This window comes from Adelges cooleyi, unplaced genomic scaffold (genome assembly GCF_023614345.1).
Source record: "Adelges cooleyi isolate 19-005CV unplaced genomic scaffold, UGA_ACOO_1.1 ACOO_flye_CR_arks_rails_tigmint_CR_PRNA_30, whole genome shotgun sequence".
Lineage (NCBI taxonomy): Eukaryota > Metazoa > Arthropoda > Insecta > Hemiptera > Adelgidae > Adelges > Adelges cooleyi.
The window spans coordinates 2,821,563-2,839,122 of record NW_026095971.1 but is presented as its reverse complement, the minus strand read 5'-3'; the positions used below and the strand labels follow the sequence as shown (position 1 = coordinate 2,839,122).

Here is a 17,560-nt window from a genome sequence, read left to right as displayed (position 1 = left end):
ACTTTTAAATTTACAATATTTTTAAATGTTTGTTCGGTGAGAACGTGTAAAATAATAGAAAATGACTTTGACATGATTATAGGTATAATGTTTAATATGTAGTGTATTATTTACTTAGGAAACAAACAATTTTGAGCAATACATAGGGAAATATAATACATTTATATATATATATATATGAATTCAAAGCTTATATATATATATATATATATATATACAAGTATATGTAATAAATATTTATATTAAATAAAAACATGTGCAACAATCGTTAAATTAATTTGACAAAAAAATGAAGAGCTCGCTAACAATCAAGTACGTAAGTATCGTAAGTACGTATTATATTACCATATATGTGTGGTAATATAATGGATGTCATTGTTGCTTTTTTATTAGAAGAAAAAAATATATTTCTGATCGTAGGTAGTGAATATACTTGACACCAACTAAAAAATTGCTCATGTAAGTCGAATGACTACTGTCATTAAGAAAAATGTGATCAGCAGCTAATTATTTAACAGTTTTTTAGCGCTAAACAAATTAAAGAAGAAAATTGTTATATTGAAGTATTTAGAACATTTAATACGAATTTTTGTTTACAGTTATTATTAGGTAATTGGTAACTGTAAGTCAAGCCGATTACAGAACAAAATAATTTTAATTGATAATTTTGATCCACACAACGATTAATCTTATAAGACACGTAGATGTCCAACTTGGCGTCGTCCCTTTTTCCCATAACGGTGTTAGAGAATATTATTTTCAATTAACTTTATTGAAATTTGAATAATCCTGTATGCTTAAATGTTATTTCAGCGGATGAGAACAGTCTGCTTAATCACCTACAGTTACACCCGATGACATCTACCATAGTCAACAGGCCACTGATCGATTGGCCCAGCCCCCAGGTTGTTATCTTCAGAAAACAGATTTCAAGTAATAAAAATAAAATTTGATTGAGTATAGTTACAGCGCAAACATCCATGCAAGTAAATAAATAATAAAAACTAAATTTCATTAAACTATCCCTTAAGTTAACTTTTGACTAAACGTCTGTTGACGGTCATATGATATCCGTTTCGTACACTTTGTTTATGGTCGTTGTTGTGGAAGTATTATTGGTGGCGGTCGGCGGCGGCGGCGGCGGTAGTGGAAGCGACTGTCTGTTGCGAACCGTTGTCGGTGGCGGTGTTGTTTGCGATGTCCTTCGGAGCGGCCAGCTGTGTTAGCGAACCCGATATCGGAGCTGCGGCACTCATGGCTAGACCCATCTTTACTAGCAGATTACCTTCGCTGCCCGTTTTCTTCAACTGCAACAGATCTGGCGGCGGTTGAGTTCGTTGCAACTGCTGTAGACGCAAGTATTGCTCCTGTAGCGCTTTCTGTTTTTTCAATAGCTCCTGGTGCCGCTGTTCTAACTGTTCCTGTCTAGACGGCGTCGCGTTAGCAAGAGGTTCCGGCATCGGAGCTTTGCCGCTGCCACCACCGCCGCCGCCGCCGTTGTTGCTGAGTACGACGGTAGTCACGGCGGCGGTCAGCGAGCCTCTGCGGGCGGGCGGGCTGCCGCCGCTGGCCGCCGATGACACCGAACCCCTTGGCAAAGCGGCTGGTCCGGCGCCTGTGGTCGGCGACGCCACCGGCGATTTGGAGCTGGTCCGGGGTGGCGGCGGCGGCGGCATACGCTTGTTTTGCAAGTCGGGTGTCCGTTCGGGTACCGGCGGTTTCGATTCCGCTGAAGTACTACTCAAGCGCCGCAACACCGGTCTGCTAGGCGCCATCAACACGGTGTCCGTCACCGCGGCCGACGACGCCGTAGTGGTCTGCAGTTCGTCTAGCAGAGTGTTGAGTGCGTTCTCCGCACCTGCTGGCTCGCACTTTCCAGCACCGCCTGTTGTTGTTCCGGTTCCGACCTGTTCCACGATACTCCCCTGTCCAACGACACTCCCCTGAAAGACAAACCAACGCAACGTTAATACACGACAAACGAACTTCGGCCACGTATGCTGTATAACGTAGACTGTATTGTTTTTAGTTGAGATTTTAAAAATGTATCAATACAGTGACGACTTATTTTATCTGTTTAATGTTTATCATAAAATAAATATAATAGAGTAATGAATATAAAAAAAACGTATAAACTAAATATCGAGTAGGTAATGGAAATATTTAGGGTTTAAGTTAGGGATGTGTCACTTAGAAGAGTATTCGAAGAAGAAATGTTAATGAAATTAAAAAACGGCCGGTCCAATACAGTGTGCTGGAATAGAAAAAACTTCAACGGTTAAAAAGTCTTAACCATCAAATAAGGTAGTAAAAATGATAATAATATGAAAATATCGTATGTATTAAATATAGACCGACAAAGAAATCGAATGCCTATAAAATTTAAGATAGTGTAATTAGATACATAGTACGAGTATGACATCAATATTATTTAGAAACTATTTAATATTCACTGTAATGATAACATTATGTATTATGGGATTTTTAACTTTTAAACTTAATAACATAATTTATATTTTGTGCAATCAAAATATACTGTCTTTCATTATTTTACTCGAATTATTGCTTTAAACTTGGAACATTTTTTTAAACATTTTGTGTTCTTTAGCTTCGATGCAAAGTTGAGAAGGTATTGTTTATAAAATGTGTTTTTATTTATTTATCTATTTTTTGTGTCTGAACCCACGATATCTTTTAAACCGCTGAACTGATTTCTTCGTGTAAGAACTCTAAATATCAGAAATCGTACCTTAAAGTACTTTATTGAGCCAAAAATTAAAAAAGTTACCCTTCTATTTCAAAATCGAGAAAAACACTCAACAAATTTACATATTTTTCAACTTGAAATCACGGTGTTCTATAATTTTTTTATTAAAATATCATAAAACTTTTCTCTTAGAAGAGATATATGTACATTTTTTTTCTTTATTTCACTTTTTCAAGTAAAGTTAAGGTATGAAAATTAGACCTAAGGTAGAACTAGATTTTTTAGTATGAAACTTACTCAATAGTTCAGAGATCCGTAAAACATGTATTAAGTTGATCCGACAAATTTACATATGATATAAAAGGTATACAGAATATTAAATTTAACATAAGACACTAAATTTCTCGGAAAATAATTAAAGTTTTATAACTTTTTTTTTTGAAAATATTTTTCTTTGTGCAGTATTATAAAATATTCTATGGTTACCATTTTAGTATTTTCCAGAACGCTATCAACTTTTGAAACTTAAATGAAAACGTATGTACATATATTTAATGAACTATTTAAAAGAAGAATAATTTTATGACATTTTGACTAATTGATAAGACTTAGATGAGTAAAAAAAAAAAAAATGACAAGGAGTACTAAGGTGTTGAACAGGGGTCTGAAACGTTAGGGATTTCTTGTTTTAATAGGCTACCGTCGATTGGGGAGATAGGAGCAGTAACATTTTTTTTTAGTCTGTAATATTTATATTTACTAATTCAAGCTTGGCAAGCGCAATATAAGTATTAATAACGAAAGACAGTTTATCCGCTATAATATTCGTATGTACTAATGAATAAATAAAAAAAAAATTAATGTTAAAAATATGTCTATGCTAAACTGCTAATGTAATGTGTATTATTTAAGCTAAAATTATTACTACGGTCATTTGTTCCATTAATTAATAAAATTGTGTTACTACATAATACGACGTATGACTGCTATAATATTTTAAAGCTACTGACGTGGAAAAAATTATCGTGCACAAATTAATATCAACTAAATTATTTCTAGGACCGAATGAAGATAACTTTTGTTAGGTCTTTATATGTAACGTTAAAATTTGGTTACGCGCAAAACGTTTGGTTGAGTTAGGTTAAGTCGAGCATTTTAAAAGTCGTTCACTATTAATGATCATAAAAAAAAATCCCCAAAGCTCATAAATATTTGCCTCATCGCTCTGAAACATTTATTTCACCGTGTTGTTGGAATTTTAAAGGAATTCAAAAGGGGCATTTTTACTTTATGTTGAAGTAAAAATGTAAATGTGTTTATGCCTTAAGTATAACAATTCACTTTCATAGTATAACTGAGACCGCCAGACGACCTCTCCTCCCTCTTATGGATATAGTGTTAAGTCTCCATAGTAGTAATCAAAAAATATAATTCGATGATTTTCGTTTATCAGATTGTTTTAAGTGGATTTTTTTGTTCGGTCGTTCTGCTAACGTTAAACGCGATTTTATTTTAAGAACTTGTGTTAGTGTAAAAAAAATATGACCGTGTATTTACCCGAACAATCGAATCCAAAATCGGGCAGGTATCGACTATAGACAATTTTGCAACGGACATCCGGGGCAAAAAAAATTATATTTACAATACCTGCTCACAATCTACATTGTCCGTGCAGGCGTTATTCATACGCTAGATTAAAAAAAAAAAACAAAAAACACACGCAACTAAAATAATATAAAACATACAAAACAAAATAATCTACACAAAAATTGTTTTTTAGCAAGCAAATATATATATATATATATATATGTATATCAAAAGCATGAATAAAAAAGTGCAATAGTAAATAACACCTAAAAACATTTAGTAGCGGCGTATCCGTTCCGGACTGGGCAAACGGTTAAATTCATATTTGTGTTAATTTTGTTTAATCTGTCAAAGATAATCTGTGTAGGGAAGGGGGTTAACCGGTCGTGAACAAAAACAAAAGAAGAGCAAAGGGTGGTCCATATGGGTTGGGAAGAGGTAGCGGTCACTGTCCCCACCATCTTTCCTCCGTCTCCCATTTCTTTCCCAATTACAATATAATGTTATGCAAAATAATAATATTATCATAATTTGAGTCAGACAATTGGGTTTCAAATGGCTAATCTCATAATTGTTAAGACGATTTTAACATCGATATACTTAGACAAGATTAGATGGTTATTACGTTAATTCAGAAACTAAAAATGTTTAAAAATCTTTGATCCGCGACCGGTGTTTTTTTTCGGATCCGCCACTGAAGTGTGTTGGAATTTTGTACTATTATTCGTGTACATATTTTAATAAGCTCTACAAATTAAGTAAAATTCTTAGAACAATATATATACATACATATAAATATATATGTTTTATAGTTTATGTAGCATTAATATAACATAAATTCTAAACATTTCCAATGTGAAATTAACTTTACATATCTTTTATATTACTGTTTAAACGACATCCTACACTATTTTCTCGGTACAAAAAGTATAGTATAATATTATTATTAACTGAAATAAAGGCGGATTCGTATGAGTGTGTGTAGTACTGTATAACCACAATAGAAATGTATATTAGGTATATGATAAAATGAAATATGAAAATTAAAAAGACAGTTGTCTGTATATAGTTCCATGCAAAACAGATATTATAAAATGTTACCAATAAAATAGACGATAAAACAATCTTATATACGTTAAAACAAAATATAAAACATATCTTGATGATGAAATGGGATAACGTTTTAAACAAAGTGTCTATAAAAACCAAAATGGGCAAAAGTAAAGAAAATACTTATGGTACCTTTACCTGAACCACAATTCATGTATGTGTAAACTAGTAATAAACGAATGACGCATGCATCGTCAGAATAGGTATAATAATTAAACGAGCTAAAAAAACAGTAATAATAATAACAACATTAAAAATACTAGTACTCATTTAATACTAGTTTTAAATAGATGATAATAATAATAAAATATAAAAAAACAGCGTTTCACCACGGAAAATGCGAATGAAATTATGGCGAGTAAAATAATTGTAAAAAACAAAGTCAAAATAAACGCAAAATACGAGAATTGAAAAAGGTAAATATGTATTATTATAATAGTGTGATAGTCGGATGAACGTATGACGAGTCAAGCGGATGAATAAAAACATATTATTACATAAAGTCATGTATAAATAATTATAAATATAGTAATAATAAACAAATAAGCGTAGTAAAAAAAATTAAAATGTCGAAGAAACTCGGATATTTGTAATAATCAATTGAAAATAATAAAATAAAATTTACTCATGGCTAGTAATCGCATCCTTGAAGTTTGCACTCCAACGCCAACCAAACTGGTAGCCGATTTAAAACAAAAAAAATACAAACAAAAATTAATTTCTATAAAAGCTCTTAAAAAGATTTTTGTTTTCTTATTTTGTTTTTCCATTAACACTATTTAATCAGAAATTCGTGATCTCTAGTGGGAAAACAACATTAAATATAATATGAATATATTAATATAATATACTTATGCATCTCGAATATTCATTCGTACATACACACGTATAAATAGTATTATTAAACATATTTTGTATACGTAAAAAATAAATAAGGAAAAAAACTGCAAAATAAACGTTAAAAACACATTGGAAATGCATTAGTATCTGATCAATAATAATATTATTACACACGTTAGATAAAAACAAAAAACAAATTATCAACTAAATTTTCGTATAAGCCAGTTTAACTAATAAAACAATATAGTAATTATAATAATAATTATAATTATAACAACAATAATAATAATCGATTGATAATTAAATATGAATAAATATATCAACAAAGCCAGAATTTTGTAAAAAAAAAAAAAAAAAAAATGGCCGCGAGTGTCTTAGTAGTTATATACGACACGGTTCGGAAATACGGTCAAGTTATACAACAAGGTATATAATATACGAAAACTAAATGAAATTTATTATTTTCTCAAATAAAAAATGTATTAACTGCATTAAAATAAAATCGATTCTAAAATAATAAAAATTAAGAAATTAGCCTCGACCAACGTGGCCAAAATTAAACAATTAACAAGTTATACCTTGGCAGACGACGTGGGAGTGATCGGCGGTGTCTCCTCGTTTGTCGGAGACAGTCTAGGGTCGGGCAAACGTTGCTCTTGAACCGAGGCCAGTCTGAAAAATACAAAATTCAAAAATTATCTAAATAGTAACAAATACGATCAACATTTTTTTGGAAAAATGTCTTTGAAAGACTAACGAGTTTTCTCCAAATTCCACAAGTGAAAACAACGATTTCCCTTTACGCACACTTTCAATTAACTTTTAGTAAAATATAATAAATTTAATACATGTGAATGTATTTTAGAGTTACCAAAAAAATTAATGTAGAAAATTTCAAGTAAATCCTTTCTCGTACTACTGTCTAACTTCTTAAATAAAGAGAGCTTAAGATCTCCATTTAAATTTTTGCTTATTTTTTTTCTAGTTTATAGAAATTTTACACATTGTTTGTGTTACATATTTTTTGGTCGTAAATAATCTCTAGATCATTCGAGCGTTTGACATTTAAATATTCGAGATTTTTTATTTATATTTATAGAATTTAAATTTGCAAAAACTAGTAGAGTGGACGACAACTGCCCCCTATTTCCATCGTGATAGATAGTATTTACCACTTCCACCCCACAAAAAATTAATGATCCCAATGAGTTTGAAAACAACAGAATAAAATGATAAAAAAATGAAATTGTTTAGTCGCGTTCGTTTTTCAAATTTGTACTTACTGAGTATTTATCGTTTGCTAAAAATAAAATAACTGAATACTAATGTATTTACAAAGTAATGAGATTAAAAAAAAATGTAATTTCCCTATAGATTATACATAGATAAAATCCCGTAACTCTACAGGGCAAGATGCAGTAGTTTTAATTAGCTTACAGAAATCGATCGCGGTTTGTACAATATTATAATAATACCTCTTTAACGTTACAAGCGTTCCGGTCAGCTTTTTACACCTTTTGAGTGCGCTCTCCAATCGATCGGGTTCTTCTTTGAGAAACCTTCAAACAACAATCGAAAACGTTTAATTTAAATAATGATAATATGCACTATGCGCTTATCAATTCAGTACTTTTCTTCAGCGACTGCCCTGTCCATCTCTTTGGTCAACACGGTTCTGATGGATTCGTGTAAACTCGGGAACCTCAACTTGAGTTCGGCAACCGTTTTACTGTAAATGATACGTCAAGGTGTTTTTTATTAGTAACAATTACCATTGATCATTGATGATGACAGTAATAACGAATCATTGGTATAATTTTTACAGTAGATTGTTATAAGTATTTGAGAGGTTCTCTAAAATCGAGAGATATTTTATAGATATCAAGTTGGACCAATAGTTGTTGAAAACCCATACTTATTAACAGTGTTTGGTACATTTATTTAAGTTAAAAGTAAAAAGTCAATTTGATGACAAATGATATTTATCACAAATACATTTATTATTATAAATTTATTATGATTAAAAAATTATAATTTTGAGTAAACGAGACAAGCTTTTTTTTTTATAAATATTTACATGAGCAACCTTTTAATATTCGCCAAATTATTTCAATTTTGAGTTAACTTATTTTTATACGTATACAGGTTCCTTTCAGAGGGTGGGAGAAAATTAATCATGGGTAAATAGTTAATTTATTTAAATAAAAAATTATTCGATTAATACCCAATTTTGATTATTAGTTATTTCTAATATAGCTAGTAGGTACGTGCATCGTTTACCAGAATTTGTTCAAAGGATGGAACTAAAGGGATTTTACTCATCCTCTTGGCTTTATTTTAATGAAAGTTTTAAAAATGTACATACGTGCATCATCAGTACACGCAAGTTATCGCTTTATATAACATAATATTTTGTAGTCATTATGGTTAAAAATATTTCGATTTTAAAGTCAAATCTAACCGAAATAAAAAGAAATCAGTTATTGATTTTTAAAAGTATAATTCAATATATATATATAATATTATATACAATATATATATATATATATATATATATATATATTCAATATATAATCATATTCGGTCGAGTAGTTTTTCAGCTGTCTTTTTGGTGTTTTGTAGTTTATCCATATATTTACCTGGATTTGCTGAGGACGAGTGCCATATTTTCTACATCCGACATATTTACTCGGGATTTCTTGTTAATCACGTTACCGCGGAGTTCTTCTACCGTGCCCTCGAGTTCCCTATAAATAAACAATAACCTTTTATTAACGAAAAGTCCACAGAGACCTTATGATTATATGTACAAATTAAACAATCTAGAGAATATCTATACAAATAGCGGTACTGTAAATATAACATACAGTAGTATGTTCATGGTCGCTGTGAAATATCAGATAATAGTTTTTAACTAGTTTTGAAGAATCCTCAAACTCGTGTTTGCGGTTTATCGACATTGGAGTGTTTAATTTTCAAAAGTGGCTAAACTCAGTTTGCGAACCGTACCGGAGCGTAGTTGTTGTAGGATTATTGTTATGGAATAACTTGAAATGCAATATTTTAGTTTTAATTGTCATTGAAACTCCTTAGGGAACATTGTCTGTGCCTGTGTATTTTTATGTGTTTGAGTCGAGTGTTTTGTACATCATAATATATTTGGTCTATTTTTCAGGAAAGACTTATTTCGAGCTTTGAGTTTTCAACATGAGTCTCTTAAACCCACTATAACAATGCACGTTTAACACCACTGTTTAATTAGACATACATTATCATTTGAATAAACATTTATACCCGACTCTGATTAGCGTTTTAACAGTACAACATAATTTGCTTCACTTACGTGAGGTCAGTTTCTAGTCTGACGATTTCTTGTTTGTAAATATCTTCTTCCCTATCCACGTGGGCTCTCTCCTTGGATCCGGATTCGCTCCACGCCTGGTCAGCGCCGGAAGCAATCAACGCTCTAGAAACAAAACATATGATAATAATTATATTACACAATAATTGGAACATTGAAGGCTTCCAGTCAAATAGCAATGCACGCGAATGTTGTCAAAGCCTAGTAATTACAATGTTTTACGCCTCTAGTGTGAGGTGTGATGTATTAAAACAACAATTTACATGTGTTACAACAAATCTTCCGCTTTAGAATCGACGGTCTATTTAATATTGGCCGCGTTATTTTGAATTTTGAAACTGGGTTAACCGTCTGTACCCAACGGTCATAACTATTATATTTTTAATTTTGTTATTTAACAGTTTAGAATACTTATAGTATTGAGTTACGTAAACGTTAATTTTATTAGTTATACAAATCCTATTTCGGGTTTTTTTAAGTGGCAGACTATAGCGGCTGATGTTATAATATTATGAAAAAAGATCCTTAATATTAAGGATCCTTATTATTATATCTTTTAGCATTTACTCCTTGGTGTCGCTTGTAAATAATTAAGTAGTAATTTAAAAAAATACCTAAACTACATTGATTAGTTATTGCGAATATTCATCAACCTATTTTCTGGTAATAAAATAACATATATTAGTTACGATTGTTTAGTTTTTAAATACAATTTTTTATTAATAATCTATATAATATCTATATATATATATTTTTGCATGACTACAATAACAAAAGTAATAAAATAATAATAATGAAATACTTCTGGGGAAACCTCCTAATCGGATATCTCATTACGATATACGTTTGACCTAGAGTATTGAAAATCAACGTACCGCGTGAAATTTTTTTCCCTTGTGTTTTTCGATTACCTACATTTAGTAGGTCAAATTATCTAACAAAACTTTTGTTCTCATACACACGTACAAATATCGTTGATTTATCTAACAATGGTACCTAACCGAAATTATTACTATCAATGCGCAACTACGACACTAGTAACATTGTAATTGAATTATTTATTGGGACTCACCTTATCTTTATGAACGTGTCTTTGATGGTCTCCCTGATTGTGTGAGCCTGCGCCTGAGACAGCCTTCTCAGACTCCGCGCTTCTTGTCGCAAATCTTTAGCTTTTTTCTGCAGCACTCTCAGCTGATTGTACATTTCCGGAGTGAGCTGTAAATCTAAACAGACACAAAATATGCATAAGACCGTTAAAATAATATTAATAAAATATGACGTTTACAATTCAATTAAAGCTACTTACCGCCGTACAAGTGTCTGCTATCATACTGCCCGGGGATGGCAGCTGGCTTTGGCGGGGGTGGTGGTTTAAAACGGTCTTTTTCTGCGAAAAAAAAACCAACTTGAATAATTTCAACAACGACAACAGCTTTTGTCAAGGAGTAAAAGAGGTTAAATCAGATTTTGACATTTAAAAATCATAGCGATAATAAATTAAAATATCTAGCTATACCTGGCTAATATGTCATGGTTGTATAATTTGATTTTTAACAAAATGCATACTCGTGTAGTTATTTTAAGGATGTCAACATTTTTTTAATTAACCCGCATTTAGCCAGTGCAACCAATTAACTTGGTTTAACGAACTGCTAATTTGGAATAGCTTTTTTTAAAATGCAAGAAACTATTGGGTTTTGTCAAACTAAGTGTTGGTACTCAACGTAATACGTACACCATTCATGCATCGTCCGAACTAAGTTGTTGACAATTTCCATTTATACTATCTCTCTAAATAGGTATTTTATATTACGAGGTTTATTAAAAAAAAATAAAGTATTTAATTTATATCTCTAAGCGAATGACCAGTGTCCGAATAAAGAGTTGTTTAAAAGTAAGTGTAGGTTTATTATCTGAAGTACACAACAACGTGTTTTTTATGTCTATATATTATCATTAATTAAAAAGAGGAGTATTACCTATCAGGAATAAAAGAAAAGTCTTGTCGTTATTTTATTTATTTTTACAAAATAATTTGAATTTCTGGGCAAATGCGGACGCGAGGAATACAATTTATTTCTTCATAGTATCTAAAATAAAAGAGCGATTCAAATTCAATTACTAAGACAGTTTTCTGTAAAAGACTCTCTAATGCAATTCCCATCAAACCATTAAAGAGACATCTATCCCATCGGGTTAAAAAACTACATGACATTTTTTAATAAAACAAAAATACATCAATACAATTTAAACACTCTAAAAATTAAAAAGAGAACAATAGAAGTGATGAGAACATATATTACTTGTCGATAAAACGTTTTTCTATTTGTATTAATTTTAAAATATTTGCAAATTTTTGAAAGAGATATTGAAAAAAAAATTAATGAACATCATAGAGACTAAAATCAATAGCCATAAGTCATAAACATATGCAACAAATGAAGGCCGTTAAATGTCAAAAAGCTATGACTTAAACATTATACGCGATAGAGAAGTTTAATGTTTTTATTTATTGATGATAATTTGTTTTGTTAACAGAATACATTTTCGGGTTAGAAAACATGAATTGCAAGAACCGTTACTAGTAGAAGAGTTTGGCGCGCGTTTAAAAGATTAGGTTGGGTTATTAAGTTATTAATTATTATAAAACATCACTAGGAATGGCGTGACGACACAGTATTAACCGGCTTAGGTGTAGACAAAGGGAAAAGGCGTGTCCAAAACGAGGAAATACGTTTAACAATGAAAATTATCCAGTTATAAAGAAACTGCATTTAATGATTTATAAATGAGTAGTCACGATAACATCATGATCTATGTTTTATACTTTTATCCTTTCACTGAGAAGAGCGGATCAGTTATATTTGTTTGCAAAACGGCTCATATACTATACCGCAATGACCGTATAATGGTCATTGTGTATTAGACGGATGAGTGGATGACACGTTTCGGAGTGAACACACTATTAAGCAATGAGAAATATGTAGCGCTAAGTATAGAAAAATCGAAAATAAATAGTTGAGACATTAAAACTTAGAAGAACAACAGTAAACAATAAAAACACTGAGTGTATAATACTAATGGTAGTTTTGGAGAAGCCTCAACTTTAAAAAAAGTGGAAGAAATTGAGGTGGCTATAAATTGGTAATTGACGATAAATGTAAAAAGAAAAGTGGCGGAGAATCATCCGAGAAAAGATGGTCAGAGGTAATTGAAGTCAGCAATATTAGGATGGTTCTATACTGTGTATGCGGTTATTATGGGAGTTGTATACGTTTTTATCGTTATTCTGGGGTAACCGCGGGGGAGGATGTAAGATCAAGAGAGCCGATTAATAATATTTAAAATCCGAGTTCTTTAAAATAGGATATTTAAATTGAAATTGATTTGGAAATTTCCAAATTCGGTAAATCTAGATGTGGTCCTATTCCGATTACGATAAATCCTCATGAACTAATAAGGTGCTGGTCAGTCGCCGTTTAAAACACGTGCGGCTGTATATAGGTGTACTCTACGTGCGTGCAGTTTTTGTGTTATTTTTGTGTTTTACCTTGTGACGCCGTTCTAGGCAACGTGGACGATTTAATTGCCGGTTTTGGAGGCTTCGTGTCCGCTATACGATAAGCAGCGATAACACAAAACAAAACAAAAACAATAATATGTATACAGACAACAATTTAATGCACACTGTGCAATGCTCCCTCTGTGTCTTTCGCTTTTCTGCTCTCACGCTTTTCGGATTAACTGTTACCAAGACAAACGTATGAGTGCGTGGTGTGTTATATTATTCACAAGATCTACTTATACACGGTATACACGGGAGTTAAGATAAGACCACTCCGTAAAAATGTAAATCTGTGAGCGGTGACGTGGGCGCGAAAAAAATACGATAGTATATATTTTTTATTATAATCAGCCAACAAATACAAAATGATTACATAAGTATAATTATAGTTTTTCGAGTGTGTCGACGACCTACCTGAACTTTGAGGCGAATGTTGTTTGGGCGAGTTCATGTCAGGCGGCTCGTCACTGAACGATACTGATTTCTCGAACGATACCGACTTGTCTGCAACGTTAATAAGTTTTTGCCAAGTGTTAATCGAAAACCAGTCAAGTGTGTTCATGTGTTATAATGTGATGTTAATGAAAAATACAATCAACAAAAGCGTATAGACTGCCAATGTACAGTATAATATTGTTATTATTATTGGTATTTTATTAATAACGTTTGAGAATATATTATAATTTCATTATTGAATAACTATGCTAATCATAGTAGCCTATAGAGAGCTTTATGACAGCAGAATAGAAATCATCTTGATTTTCATCAAGTTATATACTGAACGCAGAATCATATAGCTAACTAAACAATAATTCATTGCTATGTTTTTTTATAAATTAATTTGATTTTAAAGTTTCTTTAAATGGATAAACATAAACAGTGCAAAAGTATATAAAGTATATATTAAAACCTAATTTAACTTATATAAAATAAAGCGCAAGCCAAAATATCAATGAGAATGGATTAATTTTGTAGAGAAATGAGAACAATATGTATTATTATAATTGCAATTAAAAAAATATATATATTTAGGTTATTTTCTAGTAAAAACGTGTAAAAGAAATTGCACCAATTTATTTATATACCTACTTAAAAATGTTAGACATACAATACATAACATTAAATTAGAAAGCAATTTAGTTTAACATGCCTAATAAATCCAAATTATTCCTAACAATTTCTTTTGCTGTGTAAATACAATGAAAACTATTTCACTCGTTTGAAATATTTCATAAAAAATGTTTTAAACACTAGACTTTACACTACACTTAGACTTTAACGTTTATTATTCATATTTTATAATAACAACCGTTACCGACTAATTCTCGCTGCAAATTAAATACTAATATTGTTGTATACTTCATCGGCGGCTGAAAGCTTTGAATTTAATATTTTTTTAGCCTTAGCTTATGGTTGTGGAAATTGATATTACGAAAAATAAAGTATACTCTTCGGTACACATATTTTTTTAATTAACGTTAAAAAAAGAAGGTTATAAAACGTTTTTCGTTTGGGATAATAATTAAGTCTCTTGATATTTTCTTACCTTTACGGGGCGCCGGCAACAGTAGCGACTATGTAAAGCGTCGTTAAATATAATTACATAGTAAACGATAAAAAGTTTATAAAGCCCAGGCGTTTTATACTGGAAAGAAAGAGCACAGGTGAGCGAGAAGAAAATTGTGCGCTATAGGTATAGGTAGGCTAAAACCGGCGACATGCATAAACGATTATAAACTATAATTAACTATACATGATAGTATATAAATTATAATGACTGTACCTCGTCCGAGTTTAGGAGGTTTAGTGTCGGATCGCTTGTACGGTTCCTCTACAAAGAACACGATATTCTAGTATGAGGTTTTTGTTCGTTATATTAATAATATAATATATACATATAAGCACTGAGAGGTTCTTTAATCGCCCTACTGCGCTCAAGTAGGTCGATAAAAGAATCACTCGGTATAATTAGGTACACGTTAAATATGTGCACGCATGGTAAAAAAGGTTAAAAGCAAATTATGTTATTGTATTGTACTCCCGACATGGACCGGATAAAGGTCCTCGTAGCGCTTTAGCGGGGTAAAATACATGAGATAAAGTAGGTATAACCAAAAACCAAGTACACATTTCGGTGACTCCAGTTGCGTACATATACAAGCTAACGTTTAGATTATTCAACGGGTAGAAATCGAACAACGTACCTGCGAGAGACGTGGAGCTTCCGCTGGACACTTTATCGAACTCATCACTAGCTGAAGGTAAATAATGAAAAAAAGAACAAATTTTAAAGGTTGTACACGCCAAACACAAAGCAAATTTATTTGACTACCGGCAGAGATGTATCAATTGAATTTTACACTTGAACTCGAGAAAAAAGAAATAGAAAGTTGAGCAGTAGGTGACTTTTTTTTTTCCTCAAAAAAGTACCTCGCCGATAACAATAAAATAACTATCAAGTATTAATATATTATTAAATATAGTATCTTATATAATAGTTAATTTACTGTCATTAAAATGATGAATGTATCATCTAGCGATACTCCTAGTGTGATCTCATAGTTACACCTATGCCGGGACGTCGGTTGTACATGTCAGTACCTAAGTATAATGATAAATGTGGTCGATATCTCAGGGCAGAGTTTGGCATAATCGTTACAACAAAATTGTATTTGACTATTTATATTCATTATTAAATTACTTACATTCAAAATGTTATACTTTTATTATATTTGTACGGATAAAAATATTGAATTGGCGTATTCAGTAAAACTTTAAAAATGTAAAAAAATAAGAGTCCATAACTAATAAAAATGAGTATTTAGAATTGAATATGTTGTAACTCATTTGTTACGAAAAATGTATTATTTTAGCGAACTATATACAAACGGAGAAAAAAAATATAATATAGATATGTTTTCCCGTATATATTATGTATGTATATCAGATGAATATTGAATATTTTTAACTTTTATTTTTATTTAAATAATTGTCGCCTAACTCTGTCCCGGGGTTAGTATAGTAAAATAAACACAACCGTAATTAGGATAAGCTTATTAAAGGTTAGGGGTAGAATATAAAATATAGTGTAGGTATAATATTTTGTAAATATAAAATAAACAAGTATGAAAGAAAGTCAACAAAAACAGGCGTGTGCTTCATTAGGTAATAGATATCGTAAAACAATTTTGTATTTATTTACACATTACTGTTAGGGATGCAGTTTAGTTTGTACAAAAAAAACCTCTAAATAGTCGATTAGACTTTAGAGCCTTTTGAAATGTTTCGGAACGCATTTCTAAAACTCTAAGTGTGAAGATATGCAAAAGATAATGTGGTGAGTTTGGATACTTACCACTTCGGAACGGTTGGGGGACAACGGGAGTGTGGGTCAGAGCTTTTTGGACGAGCCCCGTGAGGTTGGCGATTTGTCTTTCCATGTTTTCCACCCTTATCCTGAAAAAAAAAAGGAAAACGTATTATCAGCGTTAGACTGGAACATCGAAAACTTTTATGACCATGCAATAGCGATAAAACTGATATAAAAAAAAAACAAAACAAAAATACTGCAAATATAAACGCATTCAACAATGTGAACGTTTTCCTAATCTAGTCTGTTTAAAAGTTCAATGCATAAAACAAAAGTTTTCAAATTCTTTGTGTTCAAAGTTTAAAAGTGTACTGTTATATATCGTGTCCAAAATTAAAATGTGAAACAAGTCGATTCGCTAAAAAAGTAGAAAATGGGGTTTGTGAAAAAAAGTACTGTCGGGTCAAAATACCACTGGGCTTATGGTTTCTGTTATTATTTAATAGTTAATTTTTTTATTGCACGTGAAATTTAATTAATTTACATTAAATGTTTTTACTTAAGAAATCACCCAGCGTCTACTCCGTTAGTAAGGTAATGTTTGAAGTAATAATCATTTAAAAATGAAATTAAATATTATTGCTAACAATATATACAAATTAAGCATACATTAATACTAAATACACAGTACACTGATTAAAAACTAAAAAATCAGTCAAATGTTTAAAAAAATGAAAAAACGGACGAGCAAAATGATTTGGGAAGGCAAAATAAGCAGCAAATATATATAAACAGGTAGTTTTCTAGTGACTTACACTCCATTATTTATACTACATTACACAACAGCCATGTCAACTAATAGGTACAAATTATAATAATATACTAGGCTACTATTATATTAGGGTAAAGTTGAGTAGATTTACATCATAAACGGGATAACGGTAAACGCGTAGTAATATTTATTTAGAAATTAAAACCATTCTATTACAAAATGAATATTAACTTTTAATGAAATGTAAAAAAGTATTTATTCCAATATGTATTACAGAAAAAATGCTGTATTTACATTTTATCTCA

The 17,560-nt window shown here is 31.1% G+C and overlaps 1 protein-coding gene across 1 annotated transcript in view; it reads right to left on the bottom strand.

The window, feature by feature from the left end:
- Positions 1 to 223: 223 nt before the first annotated feature.
- The window catches only part of LOC126839065 (coiled-coil domain-containing protein AGAP005037), a 154,832-nt gene continuing 137,495 nt past the window's right edge, over positions 224 to 17,560 (bottom strand). Inside the window, 14 exon segments of the mRNA XM_050574010.1 lie at positions 224 to 1,132; positions 1,134 to 1,943; positions 6,823 to 6,916; positions 7,720 to 7,803; positions 7,875 to 7,973; positions 8,884 to 8,991; positions 9,588 to 9,710; positions 10,678 to 10,831; positions 10,915 to 10,995; positions 13,159 to 13,221; positions 13,588 to 13,677; positions 14,957 to 15,004; positions 15,378 to 15,428; positions 16,529 to 16,629. Coding sequence (XP_050429967.1) covers positions 1,061 to 1,132; positions 1,134 to 1,943; positions 6,823 to 6,916; positions 7,720 to 7,803; positions 7,875 to 7,973; positions 8,884 to 8,991; positions 9,588 to 9,710; positions 10,678 to 10,831; positions 10,915 to 10,995; positions 13,159 to 13,221; positions 13,588 to 13,677; positions 14,957 to 15,004; positions 15,378 to 15,428; positions 16,529 to 16,629 — 1,978 coding nt within the window. The 3' untranslated portion in view covers positions 224 to 1,060.